This window comes from Carassius auratus, unplaced genomic scaffold (genome assembly GCF_003368295.1).
Source record: "Carassius auratus strain Wakin unplaced genomic scaffold, ASM336829v1 scaf_tig00034894, whole genome shotgun sequence".
Taxonomy (NCBI): domain Eukaryota; kingdom Metazoa; phylum Chordata; class Actinopteri; order Cypriniformes; family Cyprinidae; genus Carassius; species Carassius auratus.
In genome coordinates, this window is record NW_020526182.1 from 211,871 (window position 1) to 226,681 (window position 14,811).

The 14,811-nt window shown below is 35.8% G+C and overlaps 1 protein-coding gene across 1 annotated transcript; it reads right to left on the reverse strand.

The window, feature by feature from the left end:
• Window positions 1-368: 368 nt before the first annotated feature.
• LOC113081673 (pre-rRNA processing protein FTSJ3-like) lies at window positions 369-11,259 on the reverse strand. The gene is given in 20 exon segments (XM_026253697.1): window positions 369-983; window positions 985-994; window positions 1,078-1,172; window positions 1,379-1,562; window positions 1,645-1,747; window positions 1,835-1,929; window positions 2,007-2,224; window positions 2,296-2,413; window positions 3,076-3,272; window positions 3,348-3,483; window positions 6,290-6,442; window positions 6,519-6,605; window positions 6,685-6,785; window positions 6,880-6,984; window positions 7,148-7,263; window positions 8,691-8,985; window positions 9,164-9,243; window positions 9,318-9,364; window positions 10,407-10,512; window positions 11,092-11,259. Coding segments are annotated over 20 exon segments (2,574 nt in total). The 5' UTR covers window positions 11,159-11,259; the 3' UTR covers window positions 369-722.
• Window positions 11,260-14,811: the final 3,552 nt, after the last annotated feature.

A 14,811-nucleotide genomic window follows, 5' to 3' on the forward strand; every position in this document is an offset into this window, starting at 1 on the left:
ATTGCTAAATCTACTTGTATATTTTTAAAATGAATATACATTTAAAATAAATTCTATAAATTTAAATACATTTTTAATTGTAAACAACTTTTTTTGGTTTATTTTTTTGTGTATATATATATATATATATATATATATATATATATATATATATATATATATATATATATATTTTATATTTAACTTTTAAAACAAAATGTAAACAATATTTATATTTTGTAGATTTAAAAAAAAAACATTTATAAGGTTAACTTTTTACATTTAAATTATATAATGAAAACTATACCAAATCACTTAACATTAAATAAATTCAATATTATTTGACAAAACACCAATTTCTTTTTTTTTTCCATTCAGTTTCATTTATTTAAAATCTTACCAACAAACCAAGCAGGTTTTTCCACACATAAATTGGCATAATTAATTCAGAAAGATCAGGAAGTTCATGTATACACCTGACGTTCATATACCACAAAGTATACGTTAGACATGGAAATACACAGCATTATAACAATGCTGAAAAACATCAGAACAGTGTCTGACTGCTGAAAGGGTTCAAACCCTTATTTATAATCACATGAGTCAAAGTCCAAGCAAAACAGCAAGTCGTCGGAAACGAAAGGGCTGGGCTAGATGAGAAGATTAGCATATAGTGCTAAAGACTCATAAACGACACGAGCAGCTCAATCAATCAGACTGAATGAGGACGAGACGGGCGACCATCACTTCTTTTTCGCATTTCCTTTTCCTGCCTTCATGCCCCGCCCTCCTTTAGGACCCCGACCTCCTTTAGGACCACGCCCTCCTTTAGGACCACGCCCCCTCTGGTCCTTCCTCTGTGCGGCTCTCGTGTCTTTCTTCAACCTCCCATCCACCACGCGGAAAGTGCCCTTGACTCCAGCGGGACGGTGCACCCTGCGTCCCACGCCCTTCTTAGCCACGATGTACGTGAGGTCTCGCTTCTCCTTCCCCACGCCGGCCTTTCTTGTAGATGCTGTGAGCGAAGGAAAGAGAAAATAATTAGGCTTTAGTGCATTGAGAATGAAACGAAGAGGACGTGTTGATGTCGAGGCCGACCTCTTGAGCTGAGCCATCTTCTCTCGCTCTGAAATATCCACCGTGTTCACCACAGCTTCGGCCTTCTTTTTGGCCTGCTCCATCTTCTTCAACATCTACAACAGAAAACATGCATTTAACTGCCAGATTCACTTTTGAGTTTAATAAACTCAACGTATGTTTTTTAGCGCCAGAAACAGCCAGGACTGGACCATTTTCCCCTGGATAAGGATTTTGAAACATTTTCATATAACTAAAGAAAAACAATTTGCTCATAAATTGTGTATTTCTATTAGCGTTGAAGATGTCAGGATTGTCTCACCCGTCTCTTCTTGCGCGCTTTGGCCTCTGCGACGCGTCTGACTGGCCGTGCGTTGATTTCCCGCCATTTCTGCTTGTATTCCTCCACCATTTCCTTGGTGACAGGAACAGGCCTCTTCCGGTGCTTCTTTTCATCGTCAACAAGCCAGGCGGGAACTTCAGTCATATCCTCAGAATTCGCAAACCTACGAAAGCAGCATGAAGACAATATTATTACCTCAGAAATGCACAAATAACGTAATCGTTAAGTCATTAGCGCAGTCTGACCTGTGGAAGGAGCCATCGATCAAATCTCGCTCTCGCTTTTTGGACGTCGCGATCTGAGCGCCGAGCGCCAAACCTTCTGCATTGAGAATTCGTGCACGTTTGTCTGCGGAAAGAAAAATTAAAATCTACTATTAACAATGAAACTATTTTATAAATGGCACTAAAATGTTAAATACGATTCTCAACTGACTTATTTTTTCAACAGAAACAACTTGAAAGTTGTCGTCATCCATCTCTCCACTCGCGTCGACAGCTGCCGAGGCGTGTTTCATTCGCGCAATTTCGCTGTCGGAAAAAAACATTTTTAACAAACAAAATCAAGTAGTGAAGCGTTAGTATTAACAAAAATACACTTGTCTCACTTTTCATCATCGCTGCTGTCGTCATCATCAGAGTCACTATTGTCTTCATCCACATTCACTTTCTGTGAGGGGGCGGCCACTTCCGGTTTCTGCACGACAGGCTCCGCCTCCTCTTCGGCTTTCCTCTTTTTGCCTTTTCCACTCTGCAGCAGCTGGGTTTGTCTCAGTTCACTCAAGGCGTCTGTGTCGTCATCCAAATCCAGCTCAGCAAAGATCTCCTGCACAACATAAAGAAAAGGGTAAGATACCGTAAACCAGATTTGTTTAAGTCTAAATGCGCGATTCCCACCTTGCTGAACCACATGTTGGTCTCGCGCTCTCTCTTCTCGTCTTTTTCTTCCAGTTCGACAATTAACTTGTTACCGTTCTCTTCCCCTTCGTCCTGCGGCTCGGCGGCGAATGCAACTCTGCAGAAATGCAAGAAACAGCAGTGAATTCCTTGGAAACAACAATTCATATACAGTTGTAAACCGTTTGGACAAAAATTAAATTAAAATTTTATTAGTGTTCCTGTAGCTCAAGTGGTAAACCATTGCGGTAACAAGTGCAAGGTTGTGTGTTCGATTCCCAGGGAACACGACAGGTAAAAATTGTTAGCCCGAATGCACTATGGATAAAAGTGTAAATATTACAAAGTTAAGTACAGTTTATGGCAAAATATCAGTTTTTACAATTACTGGTACAAAAATAAATGTAGGAACCTGCTATTAGTTACACATTTTAAGAAAATGTATTACTATTTACATTATGTTTATATTTGAATAAAGTTAATATAGAACAAATAAAAATGAAACATCTAAAATAAAGTTACATAATGTTTTAATTAGTTATTTCTTTTAAATCGATTGACAGGACTTATATATATTATAATTTTTTAAAAATGTATATTTATATATCCCTTAATTTGAATTATATATTATACTTTTATTATTATATATATATATATATATATATATTTTTTTTTTTTTTTTTTATTCAGTATAACATTTTAATATTTAATATTTCATTTGTGTTAATGTAACAGACGAACCAAACCAAATATATTCCACAAAAGGACACAGAACCGTACTTTTTCTTCTTAGGCATCTTTTTCTCGATTTCCTTCTCTTTCTTCTCGATCTCCTCGAGGTCGTCTGAGTCCAGGTCAGAGGCCAGAGACATCCGCTCGTCCTCGTCTTCATCAGAAATGTGCAGGTCGTCCTCCTCCTGGTCGTCCACTAAAGCGTCGGCTCCCTTCATGTCTCCCTGTGTGATCTCACTCAGACCCTGAGGATTATAGACACCACCCTCAGGACGAGCTCAGGAGTCACTCATCTTCCTCTAGACCTGCTGCTTTCTTACCTGAGCCTTCTTGATGGCACTGAGGGAAAACATGGAGGAATCGGTGGTTTCAGCGATGGAGACGCCGGGAAGATCCATCTTCATCTCCACTCGCTCCCTCTGCTTCCGCTTCTCCTTCAGCAGCTTCTTCTTCTTACTGTTTACCAACAAAAACACACGTCAAACCTGATCAGCAAACCAGCCTCAAAGACGCCAATTTAACATTTATACAGCTATTATTGTTAAAACTAAATTATTTTTTATTTTATTTTAATATATAGATATTTTAGCTAGTTTCCAAATTTCTAAAATAACTACATATAAAAATTATAATTTTATTTAAAAATTACACAAAATTACCATAAAATTAGCTGAAATCTACTTCAAGATATTAAACTATAATACAAATATTTACCATTCAATGATAAAAAAAAAAAAAAAAAAAAAAAAAAATAATATATATATATATATATATATAATAATAATAATATTTATATATAATAATAATAATAATATTTATATATAATAATAATAATATTTATATATAATAATAATAATAATTATATAATAATAATAATAATAATAATTATATAATAATAATAATAATAATAATAATAATAATAATAATAATAATATATATATATATATATATATATATATATATATATATATATACATACATATACACACACATATACACACACACACACACAGGGTTTCTGCAGGGTTTAATCAGTCAAATTTAAGACTTTTTAAGACCTTTTTATGACCATTAGGATTTGAATTTATGACCTACAGGAATTATGATAAATAACTTCAGTCATTAAAATTCCTTTCAAAAGTCTTTTTTTATTTTTATTATTGACTTTCATTGAAAGTAACAGGTTTTATTTAAAGAGTTACTCTATTATTTCTTAAGATTAAGAAACTGAAGCCTTCGCCTTCTTTTTCTTGAGTATCAAGAACACAGGAACACTTAACAATTGTAACATTGTAAAGTAAATTTTTTTTTATGGCTTTATTTTCCAAAATAACAAGTATTATTGGCGTTTAATCAAAGTATTAAACACCCACAAGACGTAGCTGGGGTCAGCGGGGCCCCGGTGAAGGTTGTACCAGTGGGCCCTGTTTGAAATGGTTTAATGTGTATGTTCGTTCATTTTTATTTATTTTTGCTATTTACACAATGTTTAAGTTTTTTTCAAGTTTGTAGGTGTCAAGGTACAGAAACCGAATAATTAAATGTAAAATAGCACTGGATAGTCTTCAATGTAAAAATGTACAATCAAATATACAATCAAATCAGACACCTTGAACATTTCTCACATTATTAGTTTAGTTGCTATTGCTTCTAAAATGGTTATAAAATGTGACAAGAACTTAAGAGTTAAACTGTCAGAACAAATTTGTCTTGATAATGTCATAACTTTGATAGAAATCTACGTAATCAACCAAAACTACAGACAACTGTTATTATGACAATATTTACACAACTATCAATACTTTGTTGACTAATTACCAAGCAATGCTTCATTTTGTTCAGACTGTGGTGTGAAAAGCTTTCATTAGCAATTCAGAAAAAAAATAACACATAACCAATGCATGGTGCTTTATAAGGTGCTGAATAATTTTTGTTCCCAATTTTATATATAGATAGATAGATAAAACATTTATATTCATCTATTTCACTAATAGTTCACTGTATGAAGATTCTTTGGGTATAATATGTCACAGTTTGCTTATACTCACTTACATAAATGTATTAGTGTCCTTTACCTACTAGTAAAATATGTATATCAAAAATTATATCTGAAGTCTGGATAAGTTTTGGTTTGATTGTGCATAAGTTCTTGTTAAAACTACAAAGTAATGAAGTCAAGAGCAGTGAGTGATTTTTCTTTCATTTTCTTGAATTAACATTACAGCAGCTAGTAGCTAAATTAGACGCGGTCACTTTAAGAGACGATGAACGCATCTTTTCCCTCAACTGTTTACTTTCACTTAAGAAATAACTGACAAATAAATAAGTATTTTCGAGCATACTTTCCAAGGTGGATATTTTGACATATTTTGTATGTATTTGTCGGCACAAGAGCAAAAAGAAGCAAATTCGTTGTACAAGCGTTTTAAGACGCCTTTCTCAGCGTGAGCCCTGAACACCGTGGTAATGAATCGGGCTCTTTCACATCCTTTTGTTTGTTCTAAACTGCGATTAGTATTTGTTGGTTCATGTGCAGGAGGGACTGTCCGTGATACGCGGCTCTCTCTCCGCACCGAACACAGAGCGTGATTAACCAGCTACTCGTTCAGCTTTTCTGCGTCTTGTGTTTGGATGCTTGATACCGAGTGTTAGCGACGGGCTTGAGCCAGCTACTAAACGCACCATATTCAAGGCATAGATCGTTAAAGGTACATTTTCCCATTGTGACAGCCAGGATGATTTCAATTAAGCTAAGCAGTGACTCCGTATGATACAGTATGTTCGGAGTTCGCGCGGGTTTCTGTGAAAGTCCTTCTGACAAGTCTGTATGCTGCCGCATGGACCTTGTAGTTCTGGAGCGCTGTGATACCAGTGTGATACCACCCACATCCCTCATACAGAACTACAACAGGTGAAACAAATGAATGCCATTGCCGCTGCGAGCGCATTTTGATGGAAAAACAAATTAATGGACTAGCATATCAATTTTTAGACGTGGCTAAATGTTTTTTATGATCTTGTATGGAAAAACCAGACGTTTTTATGACTTTTTATGGCCTTAAATTCTTATTGTTAAATTTATGACATTTTATGACCCCGCGGATGTATGTATGTATGTATGTATAGGTAATAGAAATAGAAAAAAATCTAAATATTATTTCATCAATTATATAAACATTTTGACTATTTTATGAATGTTTAGATAAAACAAAACAGAAAATAACTGTCATACAAAGTAGTAACAAAAATTGTTATAATCTACCGTCTGAGTTCGGCGATCTCTTCGGCTTTCATCTCCGCCAGCTTCTGCTCCATCTCCTCTTCCTCCTCTTCCGCTGGAGTCTTCTCTTCCTTCTTTTCAGCGCTCTTTTTCTTGCCTTCCTTCTCGTCAATATCGCTATCATCATCATTTGAGCTAGCATCGCAAAAAAATACGTAATTATGAAGAGAATTTTAATCTACGATAAGTGAATTCTATAATGATGACGCACCTCATTTCCTGGTCCAGGTGCTTGGCTTCCTGTCTCAGCTTTCTAGCCATGAACCTCCTTAGCTTGGACCTCCAGGACAAGAGCAGACTAACAACACAACAGCCAATCAGATTCCAGGATACGAACACAGACTCTCCATATATGGTCAACAAGCGCAGTGACTCACCGCATTTCCTTCCGGCCCAGGACTTTAATATCGCAACAGCACTCTTTGATTTCTGGTGAAGTAAGGGGGTGCGATTCCAGCTCGGGGTTATCAAAGGTGATCTGGAGCAGAAACAGATGGAAATTGGACGTAGAAACACATGACAAACATATGTGCTGGTGTCTGGAATATAAGTGTAGTGGTCTGAAAGCGTACCGCATTGGCTTTGCTCAAGAAATCGACCGGGTTTTCGGCTTTTAAGAATTCGGTCACTGAGAAAGTGTGATACAGAATGAGTTCGCCGTCCATGTAGCCTTCAGCCTGAAACAACACAGAAATAAAGTTTAAAACAAGGAAATTACATTACACTACACTTTACAATTGTATACAATTCGCCTAAAAGTTATAAAATATATAATACAATATCATAAAATAATAAATACATTTCATTCAAATGTAAAAAGTAAAGTGTAATAAGACATACCTTGGGCTTTTTATTGTTAACCAGATCCTTGACCGTTTTGACTTGTACGTCGACCTCTTTGAAAGCATACTTGGGATCGAAGAACTTGTTGTCAATTTTATCCGGAGCCAAAAAACCTGAAGAAAAGAGAAATTTATTCATGTAGACAAAGCAGACAGATATAAACAACAATATAATTATAGAACAGGTAATAGAAATAATGGGTGAAACAAACGACAGAATGATAGATGAAGATAACGATTAACAGAAAGTAAAACTAATTGATAGAACAAATGCAATTAGAAAATAACAATAGAACAAATGATGAAACAATAAAAAAAAAACACAAACTATGTAGATAGAACTATAGAATGAATGATAGAAATTTTAGAATGAACAAGAAAACGACCGATAGGCAGACAAATAATAGAAAAACCAAAAGATGAAGTGAACAACAGAACAAGCCAATGACAGAATGATATCTAGAACAAAATCTAATGATGGAACAAACAAACACTAGAATATGCGAACGATAGCTAAAATGAACGAATGATAGAACACGTGAATTATAGCTACAACAAAAGATAGAACAAGTGAACGATAGCAAGAAACGAACATATGTAGTGTTGCTGGAAGGTAGTAAGTAATGTTGAGTAATGCTAGTCCATCAATCATCATGTGCTTCAAAGTTGATGTTTTTTACACTATTAATAACATTAGCTTTTCCAGCAGGAATAAGCTGGTTGGCCAAATAGTCCCTTGAGGACCAAGACATTTGTTAATTTCCCTAAATTAATGAAATATTAACTTTTATACTGTTATATAACCATGTATACACACACACACACACACACTCTATAAAGCCTCTATTTTACAAATAATAATGCATTTAGGAGCATGCAGGAGAATGCAATGCATGCGGTTCTGGTTCTTTTGAAAAAAACTGAACTGGTTCTGAATAAGAACCAGTTTTCGGTTCCCAATCCTAATAACAAGCGAACAATAGCTAGAATAAAGTGTATAGAACGTGAACGATAGCTAGAATGGAACAAGAAACAACAAATCAACCAATAGTAAAAAAAAAAAAAAAAAAAACAACTGATAAAGCAAACAATAGTTATAAACTATAGAACGTGTGAATGATAGCTACAACAGAAACGATAGAACAAGCAAATGACAGCTAGAACATGAACAAACAAACAATAGAACAAAAACAACATAGAACGAACAAACAGAATGAAAAACAATAGGAAAAACTTTAGAACAAAAACAAAAAACAGAACAATTGAACAATAGGTAGAAAAAAACAGATAGAAAGATAGACAAAATAGAATATAAAGGAAAAACAAACATTAGATCAAAAACAAGACAACCGAATGATAGAATAAAATACTTGTATAACAAACGAAGGAGAGACAGATAAAATTATAGATCAAACTATATAGACAGAACTACAGAATGAAAGATAGACTGAATTTTATAACTACAGACAGACAGAAAGAACAACTCATAGATAAACAATAGAACGAATGAAACAAGATCAGTATGAAACACATGGATTTACCCTGGCAGACGACAAAGATCTCGGCGGACTCGTTTCGGGAGGCCTGTGGTTTGGTGGCCTGCACCTTCTTGAAGAACTGCTGGAAGATCCACATGAGCGGCTGGTAGTCTTTGGAGCGGAAGACTTTGGTGATGAAGGTGCCACCTTTGGTCAGGAACTCGCAGGCCAGCTTGAGCGCCATCAGCGTGAGGTTGGCCTGCGAGAAGGCGTCGTGCTGCCAGTTCGCTCCGACGTTCGGCGCGCCGTCGTTCAGCACAACATCCACCTTCCACGTCTGCAGCTCCTTCCTGATAGCCTGAGCAAAACCAGAAAAACCTTTAAACTCAGTGAGTGACTTTGTATTAAACCCAAACTCACAACAACTTGCAGAGATGGATTTTGAGATGCTCCACACATGTTTTTTTTTCTCTAATATTAAAATATAATCGAGGAATCAGGCGTATCTGAACACGCTGAAGAGCACAAACGCGCACCTGTCTGCACTTCTCTGTGGTGATGTCCTCTTGCAGCATGACCACATTTGGGATGGGTTTGATCGGCACCAGATCCACACCTGACAGAAAAACAACAGTGTCAAACCTGGAGTCTGTGTCTGAATCACAGACGCTTCACTTGAAAACCACTCACCAATAATCAGGCTGGACACGGGCATGAACTTCGACGCCACCTGCAACCTGAACAACAACGAGAGATTAGAAAACCAGCACAAACTACCACATTTGTGAATGAATAAATCAAACAAAAACTCTGGTCTTCGCAATAACTCGTCAAAATAAAAGCTTAGCTAAACAGAAATACATTACTATTGTACATGTACTTGTCAAAGTGACAATAAAATTATTAAAACTAAGTTTTTCTCCATGTTTTATCATTTACCATAAACGTCTGTTGTGCAGCACTGTTTGTTAATTAATGAATATCAATATAAGTAAAATGACCACCATTTTTTGATTTTAAACAATAACTACAGAATAATTAAAACAGAAAACACAATTTCTGAAAAAATAAAACATTTCATAAATATAATAATAATTTAAAAAATATACGTTCTTTAAGTCTTATCCACTAAACTGATTCGACAAACTTTTTGATTATTAAAAGTTTAAATAAAGTATTAATGCATTCCAGACAAGAACAAAAAAGACAATTTGGGGAAAATAAACAGATTCCATAGGGCCCTAAAAATTATTTTTGTAATGCTTTTAATAATTTGCTATATTGTTAAATTGTATAGGTTTCATTATTTTAATTGATTAGACAATTTTTTGGTTACCAAAAAATGTTACCATTAAAACATAATTCAGAAAAATTTAAAAAACAAAAAACAATTTAGAAATGTACATTTGGGAAAGGATAAAACTTAATTTTTTAATCAAATATAATGCAAATACAAAATAAAATCTTACATTTAGCATATATGTAAATTCATATTTTGTTTTCCAGGGAAAAATATGAACAAATTCAGATTTATGAATGATGAAAGTGCATCTATATTTAGTACATAGGTACGTTTATAGTTTTTCTGAAACCAACATAGTTCTTTCACAGAAAAGTACAGGATTTGGGTAAGCGTTAAACAGAATTTGCAGGAAAATAAATTTCACAAATAAAATGGAAAACATATATTTTTAAATTGGTAAAAACAGGTTCAAATAAAACTTGTTTCAGAGACCCTGGTTAAGCTGTTAACATGAGCTAGCAGGTGAGTTTACCCACCATCCTCCTGGAGCTGCGCACAGATCTACCAGAGCTCGAGCCTTCTGAAGAAACTGGAACTTCCTGTTGAGCTGAATGAGCTTAAACGACGATCTGGACCGATAACCTACAAACCGAACCGATATTATGAGATTACACTCCGTACAAAAACTCACTGTACTTTCAGACAACACAACATGACCACAGTCTAGCAATGACATCAGGTGCTACTGTATGACCACCGTCATATATCTGACACTTTGAGGATTCTCATGCCTCTATAATCTTGAATAAAGACCGATATTATGGGATCATACTCAGTACAAACACTGTACATTCACACAACACAACATGACCACGGTCTATCACTGATATCAGAGGCTACTGAATGATCACCATCATATATCTGACACTTTGAGGATTATCATGCCTCTAAAATCTCGAATAAAGACCGATAATATGAGATCATACTCAGTACAAACACTGTACATTCACACAACATGACATGAACACAGTTTAGCAATGATACCAGGTGCTACTGAATGATCACCATCATATATCTGACCCTTATCATGAGGAATATCATGCCTCTATAATCTCGAATAAAGACCGATATCATCATAAAAAACGTACAAATCACACGCTATTAACGTGGTACGCCGTGGTCTCATGAGCGTGTCTCAAAGATCACGTATACACGACTCACCCGTTTCTTTTGCGAGATGGTAGAATTTGTCCTTCCTGGTTTTCCCGACTTTCAGTTTTTTACCCATGATTTCTGTTTTAAATCACCAGTTCCTTGGCTTTTTCTCTCGGACAGCTTCCACCTCGTCGCTCTTCCACTCGAGCCACACGTGTGTGTTTGCGTCGCCGAGAGATGACGTCAGCGTACTCGTCTGCTTCTTATGACGTCAGCGCCCTCAGATTTCCTCACTTTTCAAATTGGAAATTGTTTTACATGTTTTTGCACACACACACACACACACACACACATATATGCGTGTGATTATTATATATACTATTTGTATGTAAATTCTTCACATTATTTTAGTAATAATGGATTTGTAAATGCATATGTATATAGAATTATACAATTATATATAGTTATATATTTAACTTGAGTTATAGCTAAAATCAAATATAATTGAAATACAAAGTAAAATCTTACACATGGCATAGATAAGATCATATTTTATTTTACAGGGAAACATATACATAAAAAACAGACACTGAAGATACTGAGACACTGAAACAGTCACTGAGGATATAGTTCCATAGACCAGCCTTTCTCAAACTTTTTTCAGTCAGGGCACCTTTCAAAGTGCATAAAATCTCAAGGCACCCCAGTGTAAAATATAATTTTAAAACACTGCATTACCCAAATGTAAATGCAAATGTCCTGTTTAATTAGACAGGACAGTAATTTTGAATTATTACTGAAATACAACATTTTTGTTTCAGTTCATTGAACAATAATAAATGAAGTACCTGAAGCTGACAATGAAGTAAATGTATAATAATTAGCAAAGATGATTAATTTAGCGCTGTAAACGCGCGTGTGAGGGGCGGAGACGCGCCGCAGAGCATCAGACGCGTGTGAGGACCAAACACAGCAGAGCGGTAGGAAACTTCACTCCTCTTATTATTTCTCTTTTACTATAGCGATTTATTTTTAGATACGTGATCTGAGTCTTTAATAGAGTTGTAGAGTTATTAGAGAAATAGAGTTTTTTTTTACATTCTTTGGTCGAAGTTTTCAGATCGCAACTCGGTTGATTCAGATCGGCACTTCGGAGCCTGTTCGCGACTCGGTTGATTCAGATCGGCACTTCGGAGCATGTTCGCGACTCGGTTGATTCAGATCGGCACTTCGGAGAATGTTCGCGACTCGGTTGATTCAGATCGGCACTTCGGAGCATGTTCGCGACTCGGTTGATTCAGATCGGCACTTCGGAGCCTGTTCGCGACTCGGTTGATTCAGATCGGGCACTTCGGAGCATGTTCGCGACTCGGTTGATTCAGATCGGCACTTCGGAGCCTGTTCGCGACTCGGTTGATTCAGATCGGCATTTCGGAGCATGTTCGCCGACTCGGTTGATTCAGATCGGCACTTCGGAGCATGTTCGCGACTCGGTTGATTCAGATCGGCACTTCGGAGCATGTTTCGCGACTCGGTTGATTCAGATCGGCACTTCGGAGCATGTTCGCGACTCGGTTGATTCAGATCGGCACTTCGGAGAATGTTCGCGACTCGTTGATTCAGATCGGCACTTCGGAGCCTGTTCGCGACTCGGTTGATTCAGATCGGCACTTCGGAGCCTGTTCGCGACTCGGTTGATTCAGATCGGCACTTCGGAGCATGTTCGCGACTCGGTTGATTCAGATCGGCACTTTCGGAGCATGTTTGAGATTTTTTTAAATTCAAATCTGGACATCGAAGCAGGAAGTGTTTGTCAAACAGGTGATAAATTAATATTTGGACTTGAGGCTTTTTTTTTTACCTGTCGATTCAGTATGTACATGGACCCACACACAAAGGTGGATACACTCTAGACAATTTTTAAAGCTTATATATAATAAAGAACCATTTTCATATTTATTTTTACATTACATTTAGTCAATTTAGCAGACGCTTTTATCCAAATCCACTTACAGTTGAGGGATACATGAAGCGATTCTTCTTAAACAGGAAAACAGACACAAGAAGAGCTCGTAATACCAGGTTTTGGACAGAAAGTGAAGGAATAAATAAAGAGAAATTTGATTAGAAATTTTCGATTAGAAATATGGTTTAACTCGGTCTCCCATGCAAGAACAACCATCAACTGATAAAGATTCATATCTCTGTTTTGTTTATACTCTAGTGCCTTTTATTTTATTGGATGCACATACATTTGCATAATAATGAAGCACGTAAGTATAAATATGTGTGTGTGTGTGTGTGCGTGTGTACTTATATATTCACACACAATGTAAACAAAATCTTTTATTTTGGAAGGTATTAATAATTTGACACTTATTTGACTATTAAAAATGAATGTAAATTAAATGTTTGTTTATTAAATTATATTTTTAAGTTTATTAAAAGTTTAAATTAAAAGTTTATTTAGATTTAAATTTAAAAAAGTTTTTTTTAAATTGTAAATTAAGTTCTATTTACATTCAAACTTACATTTACAATTATATTTAAATGTCAATTTAATTTAATTTAAATTTTAAATTAAAAGTGTATTTACATTTAAATGTATATCTATCATTTAAATTCCATGTTCCATCATAAACCTTCAGAGGGAATTTAGTTTTTTTTTATTAATTTGTTTTCATTATTAAATATATATAAGCACATCTTTTGCTTCTTTGTAGACTGATTGAGATGAATGCATGTTTCAGGGACGTTTTCTGATCTTTTTGTCCGTGGTTTCCCAGAATCCGCATTAATAAGCTGGAAGTGGAGCTGGAGGAGGAGGAGGGCGAGCATCCGAAGCTGTGTGGATGAAGCAGAAGCGATCGCTCCAGGACTCGGAGCCAAAGGAGGAGAAGGTGCACAAGGCTCTTCCTCCCTCCGGCATCCTCATGGTGGAGGTGGACAACGTCATCCACGAGGACTTTAGTTTTGTTTCTTAAAGTGCGCCTATTATGCCTTTTCGACTATGACCTTTCATGCAGTGTGTCATGTAGCGTTATGTGAACATACACTATCTGCTATCTGTAGAGAGAGATCTCTCTACAGCTCTGGACCAATCACAAAGGACTGTGCTCTCTGACCAATCACATCAGAGAGGGCTCACGCAGGGGCGGATCTAAAAAAATATTGATGGGAGGGTGGCAGAAGGGGGCAGGATTTTTGAGGGGTGGGCAACATATGGGCAGACGTATATATACTGAATTTAGTCACAGTTATCACAAATTGATGATCAAATAATGTGCCACACTACAAAAGGACACAGGCTATCATTTACCAGAACTTTAATCTCATGCAATCAATGTCTTGCATTTGAAACAGTTCATATAAAGATAAGTGACCATACCCATAAGCACCACCACACTCACTAATGCATACAGTACTGCATCGACGTAATTAAGAGCATTCAGTGTTATCAATATGTCAATTTATTATAAGAAACACAAGACTTTAACAGCCATTTCCAGCTGGGGAGACTGAACTGATTTTCTACTGTTTAGTGTTAATCATCATCTAACTCAACCAGTCAAGAGCTACATTTAGCCTTAGATGTTATATGAATATGCTCTCTGAAGCATAGGTTTTATTAGCTGACAATAATAATAAATAAATAAGCATTATAGGCACAAATACAAATGTACTTTTAGAAATTGTTTTTTTAAAAATATGGTGTTATTGTTTTGGCAAGCTTAAATTAAAACTTCTTTCCAAAACTTGTGTGATATTCCTTTAAAATAATGTTTT